The sequence below is a fragment of the Haliaeetus albicilla genome, chromosome 19, assembly GCF_947461875.1.
Source record: "Haliaeetus albicilla chromosome 19, bHalAlb1.1, whole genome shotgun sequence".
Taxonomy (NCBI): Eukaryota; Metazoa; Chordata; class Aves; order Accipitriformes; family Accipitridae; genus Haliaeetus; species Haliaeetus albicilla.
The window spans coordinates 20860527-20879124 of NC_091501.1; the positions used below are offsets into that span (position 1 = coordinate 20860527).

The 18598-nt window shown below is 40.9% G+C and overlaps 1 protein-coding gene and 1 long non-coding RNA gene across 7 annotated transcripts in view; one reads left to right on the plus strand and one right to left on the minus strand.

The window, feature by feature from the left end:
* TULP3 (TUB like protein 3) overlaps positions 1 to 15373 on the minus strand; it is a 32281-nt gene extending 16908 nt beyond the window's left edge. Inside the window, exons 1-4 of one of the 6 annotated variants that reach the window (XM_069806699.1) lie at positions 14684 to 14838; positions 9283 to 9481; positions 8634 to 8703; positions 963 to 1014 (exon numbers count right to left, since the gene is read on the minus strand). In XM_069806699.1, the coding sequence (XP_069662800.1) occupies positions 963 to 1014; positions 8634 to 8703; positions 9283 to 9481; positions 14684 to 14836 (474 nt within the window). In that variant the 5' untranslated portion in view covers positions 14837 to 14838. Of the gene's footprint in view, positions 1 to 962; positions 1015 to 8633; positions 8707 to 9282; positions 9482 to 14066; positions 14315 to 14683; positions 14839 to 15080 lie in introns of those variants that run through there. The other 5 variants (XM_069806698.1, XM_069806703.1, XM_069806704.1 and 2 more) reach the window with 5 other exon arrangements.
* Positions 15193 to 17095, plus strand: LOC138689967 (uncharacterized). Its single transcript, XR_011328730.1, has 2 exons — positions 15193 to 15333; positions 15476 to 17095. It is a non-coding gene; the product is annotated as an uncharacterized lncRNA (long non-coding RNA).
* The last annotated feature ends 1503 nt before the right edge of the window (positions 17096 to 18598 follow it).

Below are 18598 nucleotides of genomic sequence, written 5' to 3' on the forward strand. Positions count from 1 at the left end.
GTGTTACTAGATAGCCTACGGGTAAAAGGATTATCCTAACTTCCACAAATATGACCAAACCTAAATTTTACTCCTTGACTCTGAAGTGTTTTAGATAGGCGCCTATATACACACAGATAAAGCTGGTAATAAATCCACCGTCTGAAGTCAAAGCTAAGCAAACTCAGACTAGAAATAATGAACAAGTTCTGGTAAAGAGGGTTATTATCTGCTGCAACAGTTCCTTGAAGACTGTTATGTCTGGATTTAAAGATCCTCAGCTGAGACTGCTTTTCTAAAAAACATACTTTAATTTGAACACAGATGAATTTAATGCAAGACAGTGATTTGTGGTCCCTGTGAAATGGCCAGCTAAAGAATCATAACAATCTCACATCTTCTAATCTATTTATAAGCATTTAAAATTTCACAGAGGAAGAATATTAAGGATGGATACTTTATTGCTTTGAAGAATATGGTGATGTAAGCATCCAGCAAACAGCATTTTAAAAACTGAGACCTATAACCTAGTATTTGACAAATGCTTGGCTGTATGTTTTCTCTGTAGGAAATAAAAAAAAAAGTCAAAAGATGCTGGAAATATTTCTCCACAGCAGTGTTAAGGAGATTTTTCAATAGCTCAGGGAAACTTTTTCTTTTCCTTTGATGCTTAAAATGGATAACTCCCTGCAGTCTTCCTCTCTTTTGATTCATTCCCGCGTTGTGGTGACTCAATCCCAATGAAATGAGAGGATATATGAAAAATAAATGTATCAAAGCAATTAAGCCTACAAGCCATAGCAAGGTTGACTTAAACTAACCAAAACCATGAAAATCTTTAAAGAAAAATGTTAGCAATAAGTTCTTGTTTGTATTCTTTAGACCAAGCATTTTTAGCACTTCAGCCCCATTTCTCAAGTCTCTAGATGGCTAACGTTTGTTTTCCTATACTTATTTTTATCAGCTTCAGCACTATCATTTACCTGATTCTCTAGTTTCAGCTGTCGTAGCTTCATGCTTTCATCCTCAAAGATGCTGGAAAAGAGAAAGAAACAAATTAATTATTGCTAGCAAATAATTTGCATTATAAGAGCACAGGATATTCACAGACTACGACTTCACCGTCAAGACTTTAAAACAACTGTAAGATATAACTTCTATCCTGTGAGAAGACCAAGTTACAAGGCATTAAAAAACAAAACGTACTTCATATTCTGCCATAAATAGGACCAAATGGTAATTTAATCACCTTAGTAAACTGTTCTGAAAACATTTTGTAAGCAAAAAAGGCTTTGTTACCGATGGACGGATTATGAGCCACTATTGAAGTGGGCTATAAGACAATTCATATCCAAAGGCTTAGCACCATTCAAACCAATTCAGTAAAGTCCCTGTTCCTTCATAAAATACCCAATTCCAAATTAACTCAGAATTTTAAGTTTTATCTTGGAGTCAAACCTACACCATTTTCTCCTCCTGCCAGACTTCCCAGAACTACTGTTAATACCTCAGAGAATCTGTATTTACAACAGCTGATATTAATTCCTAGAGAAGAAAAAATAATTATTTCACTAAGTGTTTTATAGATAACTTTCATAAGAACTTTAGTTTTTCATTCTAAGTTGTGTTCCATATAGACTGCCCATTTCGTTTTGCACGATAATGAATTACATAAAGTGCAATTTAGAGCACTTATACACAGCTTTGACAAAGACCTCTCTGGAAGTGAGAAAGCATCAGGAAGAAGACACTTAATACAAGAAACAGACAAACATTACATATTTTATTGATGGCAGGCAGAAAAGCAGGGCTAACCGACATTTCCATTTAAACAGGAAATTCTCTGTCTGGTCTAGGTATGCAGAAATGTCCAATGACATGAAGTCACAAGCTGGCAGACAGTGCTGGATATAACCCTAACAAGGAAAACCGGAGAGATGGAGAGAGGTGGGGGTGGGGTTTCTGCAAAACACATGCCGTGGAAATTGGATCACAGCATGTTGAGCTGACAAGAGGAGAAAGGGCTCAGAGTCCCCTTAACCCCTAGTAAATCCACATCTGACTCAACTTTCAGGCAAGCAGACGACAGATCACAGGTCCTTACAGACCACCCTAGCCAACACAGGCCCTGTCCTGGAAGGCTGAAACGTGTAGGAAAAAAGTTTTGTATACACATATCAAATATAACAGTTTATATACTCTAAAATTGATGCTTACTGCCCAACTAATAGTACTTTAAAACAAGTTACCACTGCCATTGTTTTTTGACTTTGCAGTTCTCTTATTTCTATAATTTTTTTGCAATGCATTTCAAATATCATCACATAACAGGTAGAGGACCTTGAAAACACCTTGCTTCTAAAAACTGATGTTATTCCTCACATAGACCAGAAATACGTAGCACCTTGGATTCAAAGGCAATGGAGGGCCTGGAAAAATTAGTGTTTTTCTTGAAGAGGAATGGAAAGCTATTGCATGTCCCCACAGCAACAGTTACAGTAATACAGTTGTCTCCACCTGAAAACATCCATAATTTAAGAAAGAAACATGCAGAGACATATCTACTGAATGCAGCAAGGTATCCATTATCTGCCACATGAAACTTCAACATAACGTTAAAATGTGACATGCTTTTTAAAGCATAGGTGATAGAAAAGGCTATCTTTGGCAAAGTCTGAAAGCTCCAGTTAAAACATTCATGACCAAAAAAAAAAAGGGGGGGGGGGAATATTCATTTTCATATGCCTACTGACTTAAGAAATAGATGACATTTGTTAACTGCAGTCAAGAGTTTGTTCTAAAGCAATATATGTAGCTCTGGTCAATATTAGATTTACAGACACATTCTTATATTATTAAAAAGAACTACAAAGATGTCTTGTGTAGATACAAACTACTGTCTGTGGTTTTGTTGCTTTTCCTAATAGAAAATGCATCCCGAACAATTTGAATCTCTTCTTCAGAAAATAAAAAGAATTAAAGAACACTACCACATTTGGAAATAAGTTTCCAGGTTTTCCTTTTTACCTGGAAGACAGAAAAATGCTGAAATATTAGGACTTGCATACACACCTTGCGGAAACCCTCAATAAAAATTATTTACTTTGTATTTTTAAATTATTGCCTACCCACACTGGAATAAAGTTACGTAATGTCAAAAGACGGGCCTGAAGACTGTTGGAACAGGACCATAACGCAGACTACACAATGCCTCACCTCCAACCACTTAACTGAGACTCAAACATGGTTGAAATACATAAAGACTCTAAGAGATCACAGAGCTTGATAAAGCAAAAAGATAACAAGAGTGTTCTCTTTTACAGTTTACTACTAAACAGACCAAAATCATCTCATAGCAGGCCACAACATGAAAGCTGCCATCAATCTTTCTCATTATAAAGTGCGAGGATTCACGCAAGGAGCAAAATAAAAAGAAACAATTAAAGCCATGAGCAATGTGGCACTGTAAATAGCGCTAAAAGAAAAAATTTATACTATTTTTATTTACTCCTCCTGCAACCTTCCACCCAGCACTTGGTCATCATTAAAGTGTAAGAATAACCAGACAGAAAAAGAGCTCCCCACACATACACACACTTCAAACTTTTTTCCACCCACCACAGCAGGGTTGGTGTTATTACAGACCTTGCAGGAAAAGGCTGTGCCAGTCACTCCCACAGCTCACCACTAAGGAATGCAAGTAGTGTGCTAATACAGCTGCAGGCTTCAACCACGAATCCTCCTTCAGATGGACTGACTACACAGACCAGTACATCTAAGTGCTCTTCGGACATGCCTATGCAAAACCACTATGCTCTTCGCTATGCTTTTCTATTTGAAGGGTTTACATGCAATAAGAGGAATTAAATATCCAGTAGGAACAGGAAAAATAAGCAGCATTTGCATAGCTACAACACCACAGTTCAAAACGGGGGAAAAAAAACCCCAAAACCAACACGACCACCAAACCAGCCACCCATTTAACTTTGATAAATAAGAACTGAAAACATTCAAGTAGCCTGTCACCATCCTCCTCTTCCCAGCCGCTGCAGCAGAGCAGACTATACGAGACCCTGCCCACCGACGCCTCTGCTACATTTACCAGAACCCACCAGCTCTCCTACTAAGGCTGCATGATGGTTAACAGACTCATGCCACAGGGAAAGGAAAAATTACTCAGAATGTAACACAGAAGTAAAGACTAATGATTATCCAGGATACAGAATTAAAAAGAGAGTGGGAAAGCAACTATTTAACAAAAGCACTCAACTGAGAAGGTACAACAGCATGCCTGAATATGGGAGAAGACAGCAAAACGTAAAGGGGTTCACAGTTCCATTCCTCCTCACCAATACATTTCCAAAGTCAACACAGAAGCAAAATGTTTTAGTTTTAACTGATACCACCTCAAATTACTGCTGAAATCAAAATTAGCCTTGTTTGCATATCATAAGCAGAAATTAAAGTAACAGGAATATGAACAACAAATTTATTATATATGTGTTTATTTGGTCTTCTCTAACCATTTTCAGAATATCAAACTAACTAACCACAACGAAGACATAACTCACAAGTTATTTAACAGATGTTCATATATGCAATTAAAGCTTCATTTTTAAACAGTTTATTTTCATTTCTGTAAAACGGCATACTACATCTATTGACACTTCTTTCAGAACGGATATATCATTTCTCAATAACACACTGCAATTTTGGAATTACAAACTATGTTGTAAAGCATACATATGGACAGGCAGAGTTAACACTCTTGTTTTCATTGCAACTTCTCTGTGTTCCTGAATATACTGTGCTTAAAAAATCCCAAATCGCTACATTCTAAGCACTTGGCAATAATTACCATTGAATCAGCCAAATACAAACTCACAGTACAATGCAAGTCTGAGAATAATGAAAAACCCTGATATTAAAGCAGGAGACTATAGAAAACAGGGCAAGAAAGAAATCTACCAGTCTGAAAATAGTCTTCCCATTCTGTCCGAGGTCCACACAAGAGAAAGGACCCTGAAGAACTGAAGAGGGTTCTGCAGAAAGCTGAACAAGTTGACCAAGTACTGGAAAATATACCTCTTAACAAGATTTGAATGCATCCTGCAGCTTATTCAAGAGAAAATTAATCAATACGCTCCACTGTATTCCATAGATTTGAGGCCACAAATGACTATTGATGAGAGAGGAGAAGACAACGAAGTCCAGTCATACATAACTGAAGCTAAACAAATTCAGACTGCAAATAAAATTTTTATTTAACACTGTGACTAATTAATCACTGGCATACATCATGGAGCTATGGATTTTCAACAGAAAACAACAGGTTTTAATCAAGGTTGAATATTATTATGCTAAAAACTGCTGTTAGGGAGTAAGGCTATGGTCCACCTCAGATTTCAGGCGTGGTTATCGCAGATGGGAGAGCTAAGCATTCTGCTTTCAAGTGATATCAAGGGACCAATTAAGTCCCCTTTATATACTGGCTGTTGAAGCTGTAAAGAGGCAAATAAAAGTTGCCTTTATTATGGACTAGTTTTGCAAGGAATTGACTGGTTGCAGCTGTGACTGAGAGGCAACAAGCAGAGGAAGCAAGAAAAGCCACAGCAGGAGCAGCCTGTGGAGACAAAATGTTCTACGTGATCCAGAATTCACTGAAAAGACAGATTTGAAATATGTTAAACAAAGGAAAAAAAACACCTCATGATAGTTTTCCCACATTCAACAAAATAGGTACATTCCTCATACGTCCACTACAGAAATACTCAGTTTTTCCTCCTGAACAAGCAATGGAGCAAGGCCTTGCAGATTTAAAAGTTTCCCAGATAGCTAAAGCTATTCTGCAATTCAAGTAGTTACAGGTTTGATAAATAAAGAGTAAGGTTCTCTGGCCTCTTTTAAGCAGAAGGTCAGACTAGCTGACAGAAACAGATCCCACCCCAACCTTAAAAGAAAATCTGATCCAAGAGAAGGAAAGATAGCTTGTTTTTCACTGTTCTAAGCTTCTTTAGAGCATATATTAGCACTGTATATGCACTGAATTCTTGGTGAGGGAAATTCAGGAAGTATCACCTGTTTATGCACAACTCTAGGGAAGGTACTAAAAATTCAGATACTCCTTAACTTGGCAGAGAGATTCAGGGAAAGTCCAGCAGAAACTTTTAGCTTACTTTAAAGTGGACTAGATTTTGAGTTTACTGCGCCTTATCACAAACAAGCTTGATATTTTATAACAGTCTGACACATAAATCCTTAACAAACACAATCTTTCAATATTGATGGGAATATGAACCTACACATTAACAATCAAGATCCTTAAATTTTTAGCTGTTTCCATTGCTCTACTTCCTTTAAAGGAACTCCAAGGCACAATAAACTAACACCATTTTCATCCACAAATGTCCCAGAATTCCCAACATCTTATGTTCCATTTCTCACTCCACAGAGGGCTGCTTCCATCAGGAGTCTAACAAAGCTCACATAACTCCTTTTTTCTTTGCAGGACAGTTTGTTAATGTGGTAGCAGCAGTTATGCCTCTGAGCAATACTCCCAGAGCTCAAGAATCAGGGAATGAGAAGAATGTGGCTTCTGGCACATATTTTTGTCCACTAGATTTTATTTTTAGATGTAGAAGCGCAAGTAAAAGCAACTTCAGTATGAAATGTGGAGTCACCTAGTATAAAAGGGTTTTCACTCTTAACTCTCCAAAGAACTTTCCTAGGAATTGTTGTCCTCATCTGAACTACAGCTATGAAGGAAAACAGAAACTGTAGAAAAGAGATCATTTGAAGAAGGATTCTTATCTTTTTTAAAAGATATATTCCAAACAAAAATTGCAATACTTGCTCTGGAAACTGGTTGAAGAATAAAATTTATCTTTAATGTACCTTCCAATCCACAAAAGGGAGGAGTCCCATCTGCTTTCCTTGAAACTGACACAACTGTAATTGTTCATTTCTGGGAAAATGCATAACATAGCATCCACAGGAGTAAGGATTATCAAATTTTTCTGCCTTCCCCAAGGCAGAAGAGTGGGGGTTTTTGGCAAACACGGGATATTCTTTCCTTCATAATTAACTGCCAGTAAGTCTTCCAAGGTAAACTGGATCTGCTGCAAATCAGCCACAAAATGCCACACCCATTTCTAAGTGACACAGCTCAGTCTGCATCAACATTTCAGTTAAAAGTTATTTTCAAGCAGTTGATTATTTCAACAAGGGCAAGTTTTAGCCTCTGTCTGGCTTTTTTACAAAAAAGAATCCTTTCTCCAGTGAAGTCAGTTTTACCTTTGATTTCTCCCCACCCTCCAAGAAACATGCACAGATTTCTAATGCCAAGAGCATACCGCTTTGAGACAGGTTTCACAAAACTTCTTTGGCAAGTTTTTCACCTACTTAACATATTATGGGAACAATGATACGGCAATAGTGAACACTTAATTTTGGAAGCAATTCTGAATGAGTGAATATATTACCATGAATAAAGACTGTCTTGGATATGCTTTAATACACAAATTATGTTCCACATGATAAAGATTGAATAAAACCTACCTCAGAATATTTGAAAACTATAAAATGAACTAATAAGAACAACAAAGTCAACTGTGAGACCAGGGTGGGGTGGGGGAAGCAGAAAGACAAGCATCTAGACCTGTATGTCCTACTCCACTTTAAAATACACCTGAATCCTTTAAGCATTGCATGTTCCTGTCAATAACTTGCAGCAATTATCTGAACGATTTACAACTTACTAAAGAAGATCCTAAAGAAACATAAAGGCAAACTAGTCCTTTAAAACTTTGGCTTCCACCTACCTCTGAGTTTAAAAAATGGCACTTCACTGTGGAATTATCAGGTACTTTAAAGTCACATGGACTAGAAGCATGCCAAAAGCACCCAAACCAAAACACCCCCTCCCTACCCCAAACTGAAAAAGCTAACGCTCTGAAGAATATATATATGGATATGTTTTGCCTTTATTGTGGCAAAACAACTGCCCCAACAACTCAGAGCTATAGGAAAACTGTGCTGAAGAAAGGAATTAAAGAGAAAACAATCCGAGATACACAAGTGCTACAGAAAAATCTTTTGTTGTAAAACATGAACAGGTTAATAATTATTTTTGTTGGCTAAAACTAAGAAAGTGGTGAATTTAATCCAAACCTATCCTTGCAGCACCATGTTCTCCATACTTGCATAATGCAATAATGCCATTAAATGCACAATGCCCTAATAATAAGTGAAGTGTACCTGAAAGTAACAGGCTGTTTGGGTTAAAACAGCTCAGCAAGAACACAGTACATTTGGCCTAAAGGAGTTCCTTTGAAAACGCATGCATTTTGAGGTGACTGCTCACATGCCAAATGTAACCAAGTAAATCATGATGCAGTCTAGTCCTGACTGACTGCAGCAAAGTTAATGCAGAAAACAGTATTTATCAGTACAGGAGACACAAAATTCTTTTGTTTACAGTACTCGTTCCAGCGATTTTGTAAGGTAAAATGAAACGGTGTAGGCAAGGTGAAACAACCACTCAGAAGAATCACCCCTATCTTCAGTTTCAAAATGGTATCCATGGAAGCACAAAACTCTAGTATAAAATTATCATCTCACAAGTGCAACAGGATACACTCTGCATTATTACATACCTACACAAACACATCTTGAAATAGGAAGAACTAATGTGGCAGAAGATTGTGAGGCGAACTAAACAGGAACCTGCTAGTAAAGTAACAGAACATTGAGAAATGAAGATTCTGTGGGAGAAAAGTTGAATTATGGTGAAACAAAGAATAAAGCATATGCTGTCTGATGAGATTCCTTTTTCAGAAATGGATTGATACTGTCTTGGTGGACAACAAGTTGACCATGAGCCATCAATGCACCCTCAAGGCAAAGGTGGCTAACAGCATCCTGGGCTGCATTAGGAAAAGCACTGCCAGCAGGTCAAGGGAGGTGACCCTACCTCTCTGCTCAGCACTGGTGAAGCCACACATGAATTGCTGTGTCCGGTTCTGGGCTCCTCGGCACAAGAAGGATATGGACATACCGGAGCAAGTCCATCAAAGGGCCACAAAGATGATTAAGGGGCTAGAGTATCTTTCACATGAGGTAAGGCTGAGAGAACTGGGATGGTTCAGCCTGGAGAAGCAAAGGCTCAGAGTGGATCTTATCCATGCGTATGGATGGGAGGGTGTGAAGGAGATAAAGCCAGTAGTGCCTACTGACAGGGCAAGAGGCAATGGACACAACCCAAACCACATGAAATTCTATGCAAATGCAAGAAAAAACTTTTACTGAGAGAGTGGTCAAACACTGGAACAGGTTGCCTAGGAAGGTTGTAGAGTCTCTGTCTTTGGAGATATTCAAAACCTGACTGGACATTGTCCTTTGCAGCCTGCTCCAGCTGATCCTGCTTGAGCAGTGGGGTTGGAACAGATGATCTCAAGAAGCCTCCTTCAACCTCCATCATTCTGCGATTCTGTCTGTTTGGGTTCTGGAGATCACAAGATAAATGGAGATAGTTTAGAGCTCAAGTCCAAGAGAACTAACTGGATGACAATAAAGAATACAGGCTGTTACAAGAAAATGCAACAGGAACACAAGCATCATGAAAAGGTTAAATTCTGAGCTCAGAACTATTTTGACTACTGTACTGCTTAGTGTTTCATACACCATTCAAAAACTAACTCACCAGATACTAAAGATTAGCTCCTCCTACTTGGAACAAGGGAACAGAGCAACGAAAATAAAGCAACACTCTCTGGACAGAAGCTAGTAGATCTTCTATCTGGACTATAAAGAAGAGCGCAAACAAAAGCCTGTGTCACTCTCTACTATACTATACTGGGAGAACAAAAAGTAGAATCTGGTTTTTGTTAGCCAGAAAAGTCTCAAGGAATTAATCACAGCGTGCCTAAAGTGAAAGGAGTATTCTTTTCCTGGAAGGAAGGCCAAGAGAAGCCAGAAATCCATGCAGGCCATGAACCATTAAAGCCATCACAGATGCTGGGAGGGTGGTGGCACAGAGGAAGACAACCATAAGAATAAGAATATGCACATAAGTTCATCTTTAAGTGTGTAGCCAAACAGGGTGTTTTAAACTGGGGGTTTATTACAGTATTTGTAAGAAAAGGGAAACAAGGAATCTCCTGCCAAGCACATTCCTTTGAGAGTTCACAGCTGGTGACTCCTTGAGTAAGGACTTTTCAGCTCTTACCCACCAATACAACTGCAAAATGCTGTGCTTCCAAAATCATGTTTATTCAGGTAAATTGAAAGAAACTGGGGTTTCTGCTAAGGAAAAGAAAGAGATATTTATTCCATAAGCAGAACACCAGCTTTCTATTTAATGTCCTCTCAACTACACACTCCAAAATCCCAGGGTCATTTCATTTATAGAAATTGCTCTACCAAGGAAAGAGCAAAGCAAGATCCATGGGGCCTTAGAATTCTGACTCCTATGATCTTCTGTTCATGAATTATTAAACCTTGCCTGTCACTTTTGTTGAGGTCATACCCCATTACAACATGAAACCAGTGAAATGTAAAGCTGTTGCTAGGAGAGAATAGCAACCAAGTCAGCAGTTAAATAGCACACAGTATGCTTAAACCAGACTAAGTAACAAAACTCAAAAGTTCTCCGAAAATAACTGTATCACACTTCATGCCATGAATTGCACTTGTTTTATAGTCTTTCAAACTCAAAATGGGGGAAGGAACATAAATGAAATTTTCTGAACTGACACTGTAGAACTGATAGTGGACTTTTAGTCTCAGCCCAGGGTTTTTTTTATTTTTAAAAGATTGAAAGGGGAAGCCATTAAACAGATAGAAACAGCAAAATCTAATTACCATCCCAAACTAGGTGACTCGGCAAGATACTGCTGCAAGATTTAGATTCTTGTTCTTTTTTTGCCTCTGATTTCACATAAGAATGCTAAAAGGGAAAGGAGTGCAGAAGTGACCACAGACTTCTAAAACAATAACACAGGCAGTTAGAGTTCTAACACCCCACAGAATATATGTTTTAAACATTAGGAAGAAGGGTAAGTGTTCTTGCAGTAGTCCAAGACAACAGTTCTAGGCATATCAGCAAATCCACTTCAAAGAGAATTCATCCTATCACCCAATTACAACACAATCAAGTTTTATTTTGGATATCGCCCAACTGTGCCTCAGTGACAAAACAAGAGTCTGGAGCTATCCCAGTGCAAGTCTGGTTGCAGAAAGTTTTCACACATACAGAGTCATAATTATGTTGAAATCAGGGCACTTGTCCCTCCTACAGATGCCATACCAACAGTGGTTAAGGAAAAAAAAAAAGGCAGGAGAAGAGAAAAATAATGGTTGTGGTTGACCCATAAAGATGGGTCATCAGTAACCTAAATTCTAAATTGTAAGAGATGGGAGAAGAACTTATTAGAAACTGAAGAGAATTCAAACAAGGTTCAACTTTAAGACAATTCTTTCATTGTTCTAACAATTGCAGTTACCAAGTGCATTTCAAGTTGTAATTGGAAATTTTGGTGACAGATGTAACAGTGTTGCTACTTTTTCTCTCCTGCCACTGCTGTCTACACTATAGAAGTGAGGCGATTCCTTTTTCATTCACACCAAGCACAGCGGCACCAAATTGCAGTCGCAAAAGGTTTTCTTTTCTTTCTAAACCATACTCCTAGGAGTACATCTCAGCCACATTTAAAATATTTACAGATTTATCTCATTTTGGACAGATTTCTTGGTTATAATGTTCAGACTTGAAAGGGATGAAGCAAACAAGATATTAAGCCAGTTATCTAAGGATAAGATTCGCAGAATTACAAATCCTGGAATTTACAAAACAGTGCTTGTTAATTTCAAGAAGCTCACCCGTGGCCAAATAAAAATACCTAAGGACTAACAGAGATGCTGATAGGCTTTTAAAAGGAAATTTAAACTTCTCTGTCTTCTCTGAATTACAAGTATAGCTAAAATCATTAGCAAAGTATTTTGTCTTTTGTTCCCCAAATTATAATTTAGGTGCAATCTATACAAAACAGTCAAGCCCAGCAGCCACCAAGATTCCCAACAACCTCAACTACACTAAGGTTTTTCCAATATTGAAAGGGCTTTTGGCTGGACAACAATATATGAAATGACTTTTGAAACTTGTTCAGTCCATGGGCTCATAATCTTTTGAAAATTGAGCTTATTGACAATAGGCCCTCTTTCTTTATTAATTTTTGGAGACACTGAGGAAGTATCCCAGAGTTCCTAGGTTCACAGGCTGAAAACCACTAACTCATGCATGTCTAGTCACCCAAGCATCCAAATTACAGGAGGGACCGCTGTAGCTGACACCCAGTTTTGTAGTTTCTGTAGATTCAGTCAAGATTTTTGCACCTTGAAATGATGTTCTTTATACGTGACATCTGCAAGTCAGAAGCTGAAACACGTTTGGAAGGCAGCCTGTGGGAAGCTGTAAGTATTCCTGTATCCTGTGTGATTAGTATGCAAAAAGCTGAAGTTCATCAGTCTCCCAGATTCTAAAATACATACTACTGTTAAAGAACCAAATTCCCTCCTCAATATTTTAGAAGCTTACAATGACTTAGAATTATGTTTATCTGAATGCTTCTACTGTATTCAACATTATTAATTTCATGTTAGGTCTCAAAATAGACTTTCCCAAACAAAGAGAGAAGGTATAGCACTTATCAAAACTATGAAACAGCACTATGAACCTTATCGTTTTCTAAATCATTAAGACAGTTGCTCCATATCTACTAGAAAGTAAAAAAAACTTTAAAATGAACTTGAGTAATTTCAGTTGCAGCCACCTCAAATGGAAGATAGGTCAACACAACGCCATAGTTTCAAGGGACAGCCTGTTCAGAGATGGCCCAAAGCCAAGATCTCAGCTGTCTATCCATCACCAAGTATCCCACAGCACATATACAAAACTGTATGCATTTATTTCTGACTTGTTCCCTTCACATCTGTCCACCAGAAATAAAATATGTTTTATATCTTAACATGTATTTTACATATTGCTCAATAGTAAAGGTATTCCACCTCAGGGGGAGAGAAAAAAAAAAAGCTGCCAACTGGTTCCCAGGTACAGCTTTTTTAAACTTTACAGATAGTATCTCCATTGCTATGAACTGCCAGTTATTATGTATCACATTTACTTGTTCTATACAAACCACTGTTTGGAAACTGACAATTATTTTACCAAACAAGAGTTCTAATGACTACATTAGTGATTTATGGACAATTTTACTATTCTCTTCTTAGAAAAAGAAGATCCTTCTTAAGAATACAATCTTTTATCTTCCTGCAATTTATTATAGTGCTGCTGAACATTCTAAGTTCAGAGTCAGACCCCTAAAAATAATAGGCCTTAAGGATCTATTTAAAAATTATGTACTTTCATTTAGGTTCATGTATTCTAGTTTTCTTCCTTTAACCATAGAACTAATAAAGTTAAGGAAATGGATTGTTTGTTTAATAAACTGGGGGTGGGAGGGAAACAGCTATCACATGAACTGACATTACTGTTAGGCTGTTTCTGTGAGGCCCCCAGAGAAGTATGCAAAACAAGTTTCTTAGCAGAAAGTAATTATACTAGTACAACTGTTATCAGAAAAGGAGCACCATTTCCCGTAGCTTCAACTCTGTCAAACTTAAGTGTCTAATATCTATGCAAGGAAATTTACGTGTGTCTGGTCATCGTTTTTTCAAAAACTGTTTCCAGAATTGGTATACAAGCCTCAGCCTTTAGAATCTGCGTAAAGAAGTCATCTTCTAATGCTTCACAGCATATTCGGTGGACCCAAGCAGTCACGGGACCCCTCCTAAGCCTATTGCTTCTTTTCACCCTCAACTAAAATTACCAAGCGTATGTCATAAATAAATAGTGTTTCTCCTCTGCACTGTGTTCATTATAGCTCTAACTACTAGAAGTTCAGGTTTCTCTCTTTACTTGCTTTTCCTTTCCCCATCCACCCATCAGAGGCACAAAAGATATTTTTCCCTGTGTTTTTACAATCACACTAATTCTGTCAAAACCCATTTTCCCTGCCTGCCCGTATCCTCACGTGTAGTTTCCAACGATTCCGGTTTTGAGCTATTCAAGTGCCACAGGCACAACCTCTTTCCAAGATCTCTTCTCCGAAGTCCGCAGTCCTTTGTCCTATTACATCAGTGATGTTACTTCAGTTTTTCTCCCCTGCTTCTCGCAACGGCGTACCGAGCACGCTGCCATATACCCCAAGAGCTTCGCTAGGAACAGAAGAGCAGGATAACACCGCAAAATCAACCCGAGCGGGCCGAGACCCCGCAAAACCAGTTTAACCCAGGCGCATCGAGACGATGCACACCGGGGAACGAGGGAGCCTCAAGCGCGCAGAGCGCGGCCGGGCGTTCCGCGGCTGTTATGAGGGAGGGCAGCGTTGCCTCAGCACCCGGCCGAGCGGAGCGGCGGGTCCGCGTACGGGCACGCCGTTAGCCGTTACCGGCTGCGGTGACGGCGGACAGGCGCCACCGGCTCTGCCCGGCCCGGCCCCGGCGGTCCCGCCGCCCCGAAACCGCGCCCGCCCGCCCGTCGGGAGCGGGAAACGCCGCCCCGGGCCGCCCTCGCCGAGGCGCGGGCCCGGGCCCGAGGCAGCCCCGCAGAGCCCGGGCCGTGCGGTGGCGCGGTCCCGCCGCCCCTCACCTGCCGCCGGCGGGGCCGCCTCGGCCCCTGGCGCTCTCCATCCCCGGCCCCGCCGTTGCTACGGGGCCCCGGCCTCCCCGCTACCCTTAGCGACGGAACTCGGCACTGAGGCGCGGCGCCATTGGCCGAAGGCTCAGCACGCCGCCCGCCCATTGGCCACCGCGCCCCTCGGCGGGGAGGGGCGAGCCCCGCACATGCGCGGAGCCAGGCCCGCCGAGCCCAGGCCCGCCCTCTCCCTTCCCTCCACCGCCCCGGGGCGGGAGGAACGGCCCCCGGGGCGGGAGGAACGGCCCCCGGGGCGGGAGGAACGGCCCCCGGGGCGGGAGGAACGGCCCCCGGGGCGGGAGCTCTCTTCCGAGCCACCCCGCTCTCCCCCAGGACGCCCGGCCCGACGTACCCCCAGCCCCAAGAGAACACCCCCCCGCGCCGTGGCGGCGTTTCCCAGGAGGACCAGCCAGGCGCAGCGCTGGGCTGTGGCGTGAATCACCGCCCCTCTTCGTCCCCGGAGGCGACGTCGTCTACTCGGAAGTGTCTCTGCACCTACGGGAGTTAGGGCTGCCGCCGAGCCAGACGTCGGCCTGTCTCCCGGGGAGCTCGGGGCTCGCCTTCACCAGGATGTCGGCAGCGCTCAGCTTCCCCCTCTCCCGCAGGTATTGCATTAGACGAGGCCGCCGCCTCCAGGTAACCCTTACTCCGTACTCGTGCTCGGGAGTGTCGGTAACCAGCACGGCTCCCGACTCCCCGCTCCCGCAGGGATCAATTCCGAATGCCAGATCTTTTTCTGGATGCCAGGCACGGCGGCTACTTGGCGGCAGAGCGCTGCTGCGTCTCCAGTTCCTCACAGAAGGCACCGGTGGAGTCTCCACATCTGGTGGGCTCGAGACTTCTGGCTCCGCAGGCAACAAAGGTGTTTCTCTACAGTTCTCCGGACTGTTCGCCTGGATGTTGGCCTTCACTGCTGTCCCTTTCTTGGGCTGGCTGCGAGAGTGCTGTGTGTTCTTCCTCACGCGATTCGGACAATCCGAGGGGTGGACTGCATACCCTTCTGGAGTCTCAAAAGTTAAAGGAGGAAATTTGCAGGCTATAGGTCTTCGGCAAGCTCCCCCTGCGTGAAGCAAACCGTGGCTGGCATCCTGATTCTGGGGTTTGTGAGGACCACGATGCTTCTTCTGGCACGCTGTCAACACCACTGACTTAGTTGTTTCAAATTGTGGGCACACCTGAAAGGAAAGACATAATAGTAAGAAAAAAACAACAATTCTCTCCGGACAAAGGATTGCCAACCTGATTCTTCTCCCCCACCTATCCCATCTTTTTTCAGTGTGTTCATTAAGCAGGTAATCTGGTCTGCAGCAAAGCAGATCAGTCACTAACCAGGGTACTAAGCAGGACACACCTCTGAACTTCAATGTCATCTTCTGCCACTCTTCTCTGAAACGTTACTGGGGTGCACACAGTGAGCTATTCTCTGGCGACTTAAAAAGAACTCAAGATGTGGGTTTTAAAGAAAAGCCTAACTGGTGTCTACTCCTGTAACTCCTGCAGGTTCAAAACAGTTCAGACCTAGATCCTGTTTCTTTCTGTGTCTTGGTGTAACTCTGAATAGATTCAATGAACTACATCCTCAGTCTCCCTGAATGGGTAGAGGTTGAACTGAGAGCAATACAAAATGATTGAAAGGATGCCCACTTAGCTCCATCACCTTAGATTACGTTAATATGGCTTTCACAATATTCCCCCAAAACATCTTTACTCCAAAACATAGTTAATCTCTGTATTCTGGAATAACAGATCACCCAAAAGCCACTTCTAAAATCAGCTTTCTATAGAAGATATTCAAAGCTCAACAATCTATATTTCATTGAAAGATTCTGGAAACCTGGAAGTCCTTCTATTACGGTATTATCTCAGTTGCCACTGAAACAAAGTGACAGAAACTCTGCAGAGGGTGCTTCAAGAAGTTACAAACCTACCAGGATTTTCAAATGGTTTCTAACAGTTTCAGTGCTGATCACTTCAAACAAATTTTAGAATCATTGTAGGTTTGGAATCAAAGGGCTAAGTACCAGTGTGGATATTCCCACCTCTTGCAAACAAAAAGAATGCTTATTCACAGCAGTTATTTTACTTAGTGTTTCAGAAGCCATAGAGCTAACTGCCTCAAGCATATTAAAAAAAAATTAAAAGGAAAAATTTGAACATGTTCTACTTCAAGGTTAAGGCATCACAAAAATAACTCCAGGTCACCAAGAACAAAGAAATGTTTTATGCAGGTTTGAAACCATGCTTCCTGAGCCTGCCTTGTGAAAAGCAGAGTGTTGAGCAGCAATAATACTTAAACAGAGCTCCCCTAGGTGATGACTGTTGTTGCATAGGAACAGTCTGTCTTCGCAGCACTTGTTTGCTTAAAAATATCTTTACATTACATGATATAAGGAGTATCTTAGGACACTGCAAACAGTCCCTGGAATATTTTTTTTTCCAGACCAGAAAAGGAGCCCATCAGAAGAGTGATATAGAGAGAAACTCTTCAAAACACTCAGAATGGAAAAGAGGGCAGGTTAGAACAAATAGTCCTGAAGTGAAAGCCTATGTTCTCTAAATTTAGCAGCATCAAATTTAGAGCAAAACACCTAGTACTTTTAACATGTAATGTTTAGAGTTCAGCAGTTATTTCAAGCAGCAAGCCAATGAAGTTCCCCGTAATGTTTATTATGTGCAGGATTTTCAGTTGCCATAGAAAACAGCGTTTTTCTGATGGGAATTAGTTTTTCAGAAGACAAATAGTCATATCAATCAGTCCACACTGCACACAGTTTTATGCCTTCAAATAACCAAGACCTCAGTGGCTGCAGTTACGATGTGAGGCAACTCCAGAGCACACACTTAGGCTTTAAGCAGCTACAATGAATTCAGGTCTGTGCTACTAAATTTTAGTATCCAGAACAGATAGCTTTCTGTTGAGACCTACGGGAGAAAGGATAATCTGTACCAACCCAGGCAGCAGAGGTGGTGTGGTCTACAGGTTTCGTAGGAACACGTCTTGGATTCTCGGCCGAAGGTAGAAGAGTTTCATAGCAATGGATGGGTCCCTCTCGCGGCCTCTCAAGGAATACCAGCTCTCCCTTTCTGGCCTTGTGGGTAGGTTTCTTCTTCGGAGGCATCAAAAGGTAGGGTAAAACCACTTAGAAACCTCATGATGCTTCCTAGAGCCAACTGGTGAAAAAGGAAAGCACCCCTAGGAGATGCCCAAGTGCTCTCAAATCTGTAGAAGGCAAATAAATGGACTTGAAGACAAACTTGTTTGGAAACCTCAGATCTAGTTTTTAACAAAAGTGAAACATTTATGCAAGAGTACAGCCTACACATCTCTATGCAGACTTTTTCCCACCAGTAGTTTTTGAACCTTCTGTCGAATTTCAGGCAGATTTAGAAATGCATAACAAAATAAACGCTCCAAAGCTTTATAGAAGCCAATAGCCAAATACATTGGGGGAGACAGAGATGCAAACCAACCAAGTGTCCCAGCTGCAAAAGGAGTTCTGAACTGGCCTTTGGGCAAGACCCAACATTACTGGAAAAATTAGTTTCTTATGAAAATACATATTTTAAATATACAAGACAGGCAAACTCACATAGGCATTTTTCTTCATAAAAATATTTTAGAAGTAATTTGAAAGACATTCTTCTATGATAAGGCCTGACTAAAATACTGAAATACAGAACCAACTCTATTTAGAACAGGCTTGGTTACTGAAATTGTAAGGAAATTCAAGGTGCTGGGAGAGAAGAAAAAAAAATTGGAATGGAAGTAGCTGACCTACTGAACCAGCTGTGTCAAGTCAGCTGTCAAAAAAAATCAAAGAAATAATATTTTCACATTAGCTCAATACCTAGCCTAGTCACAGACAAAGA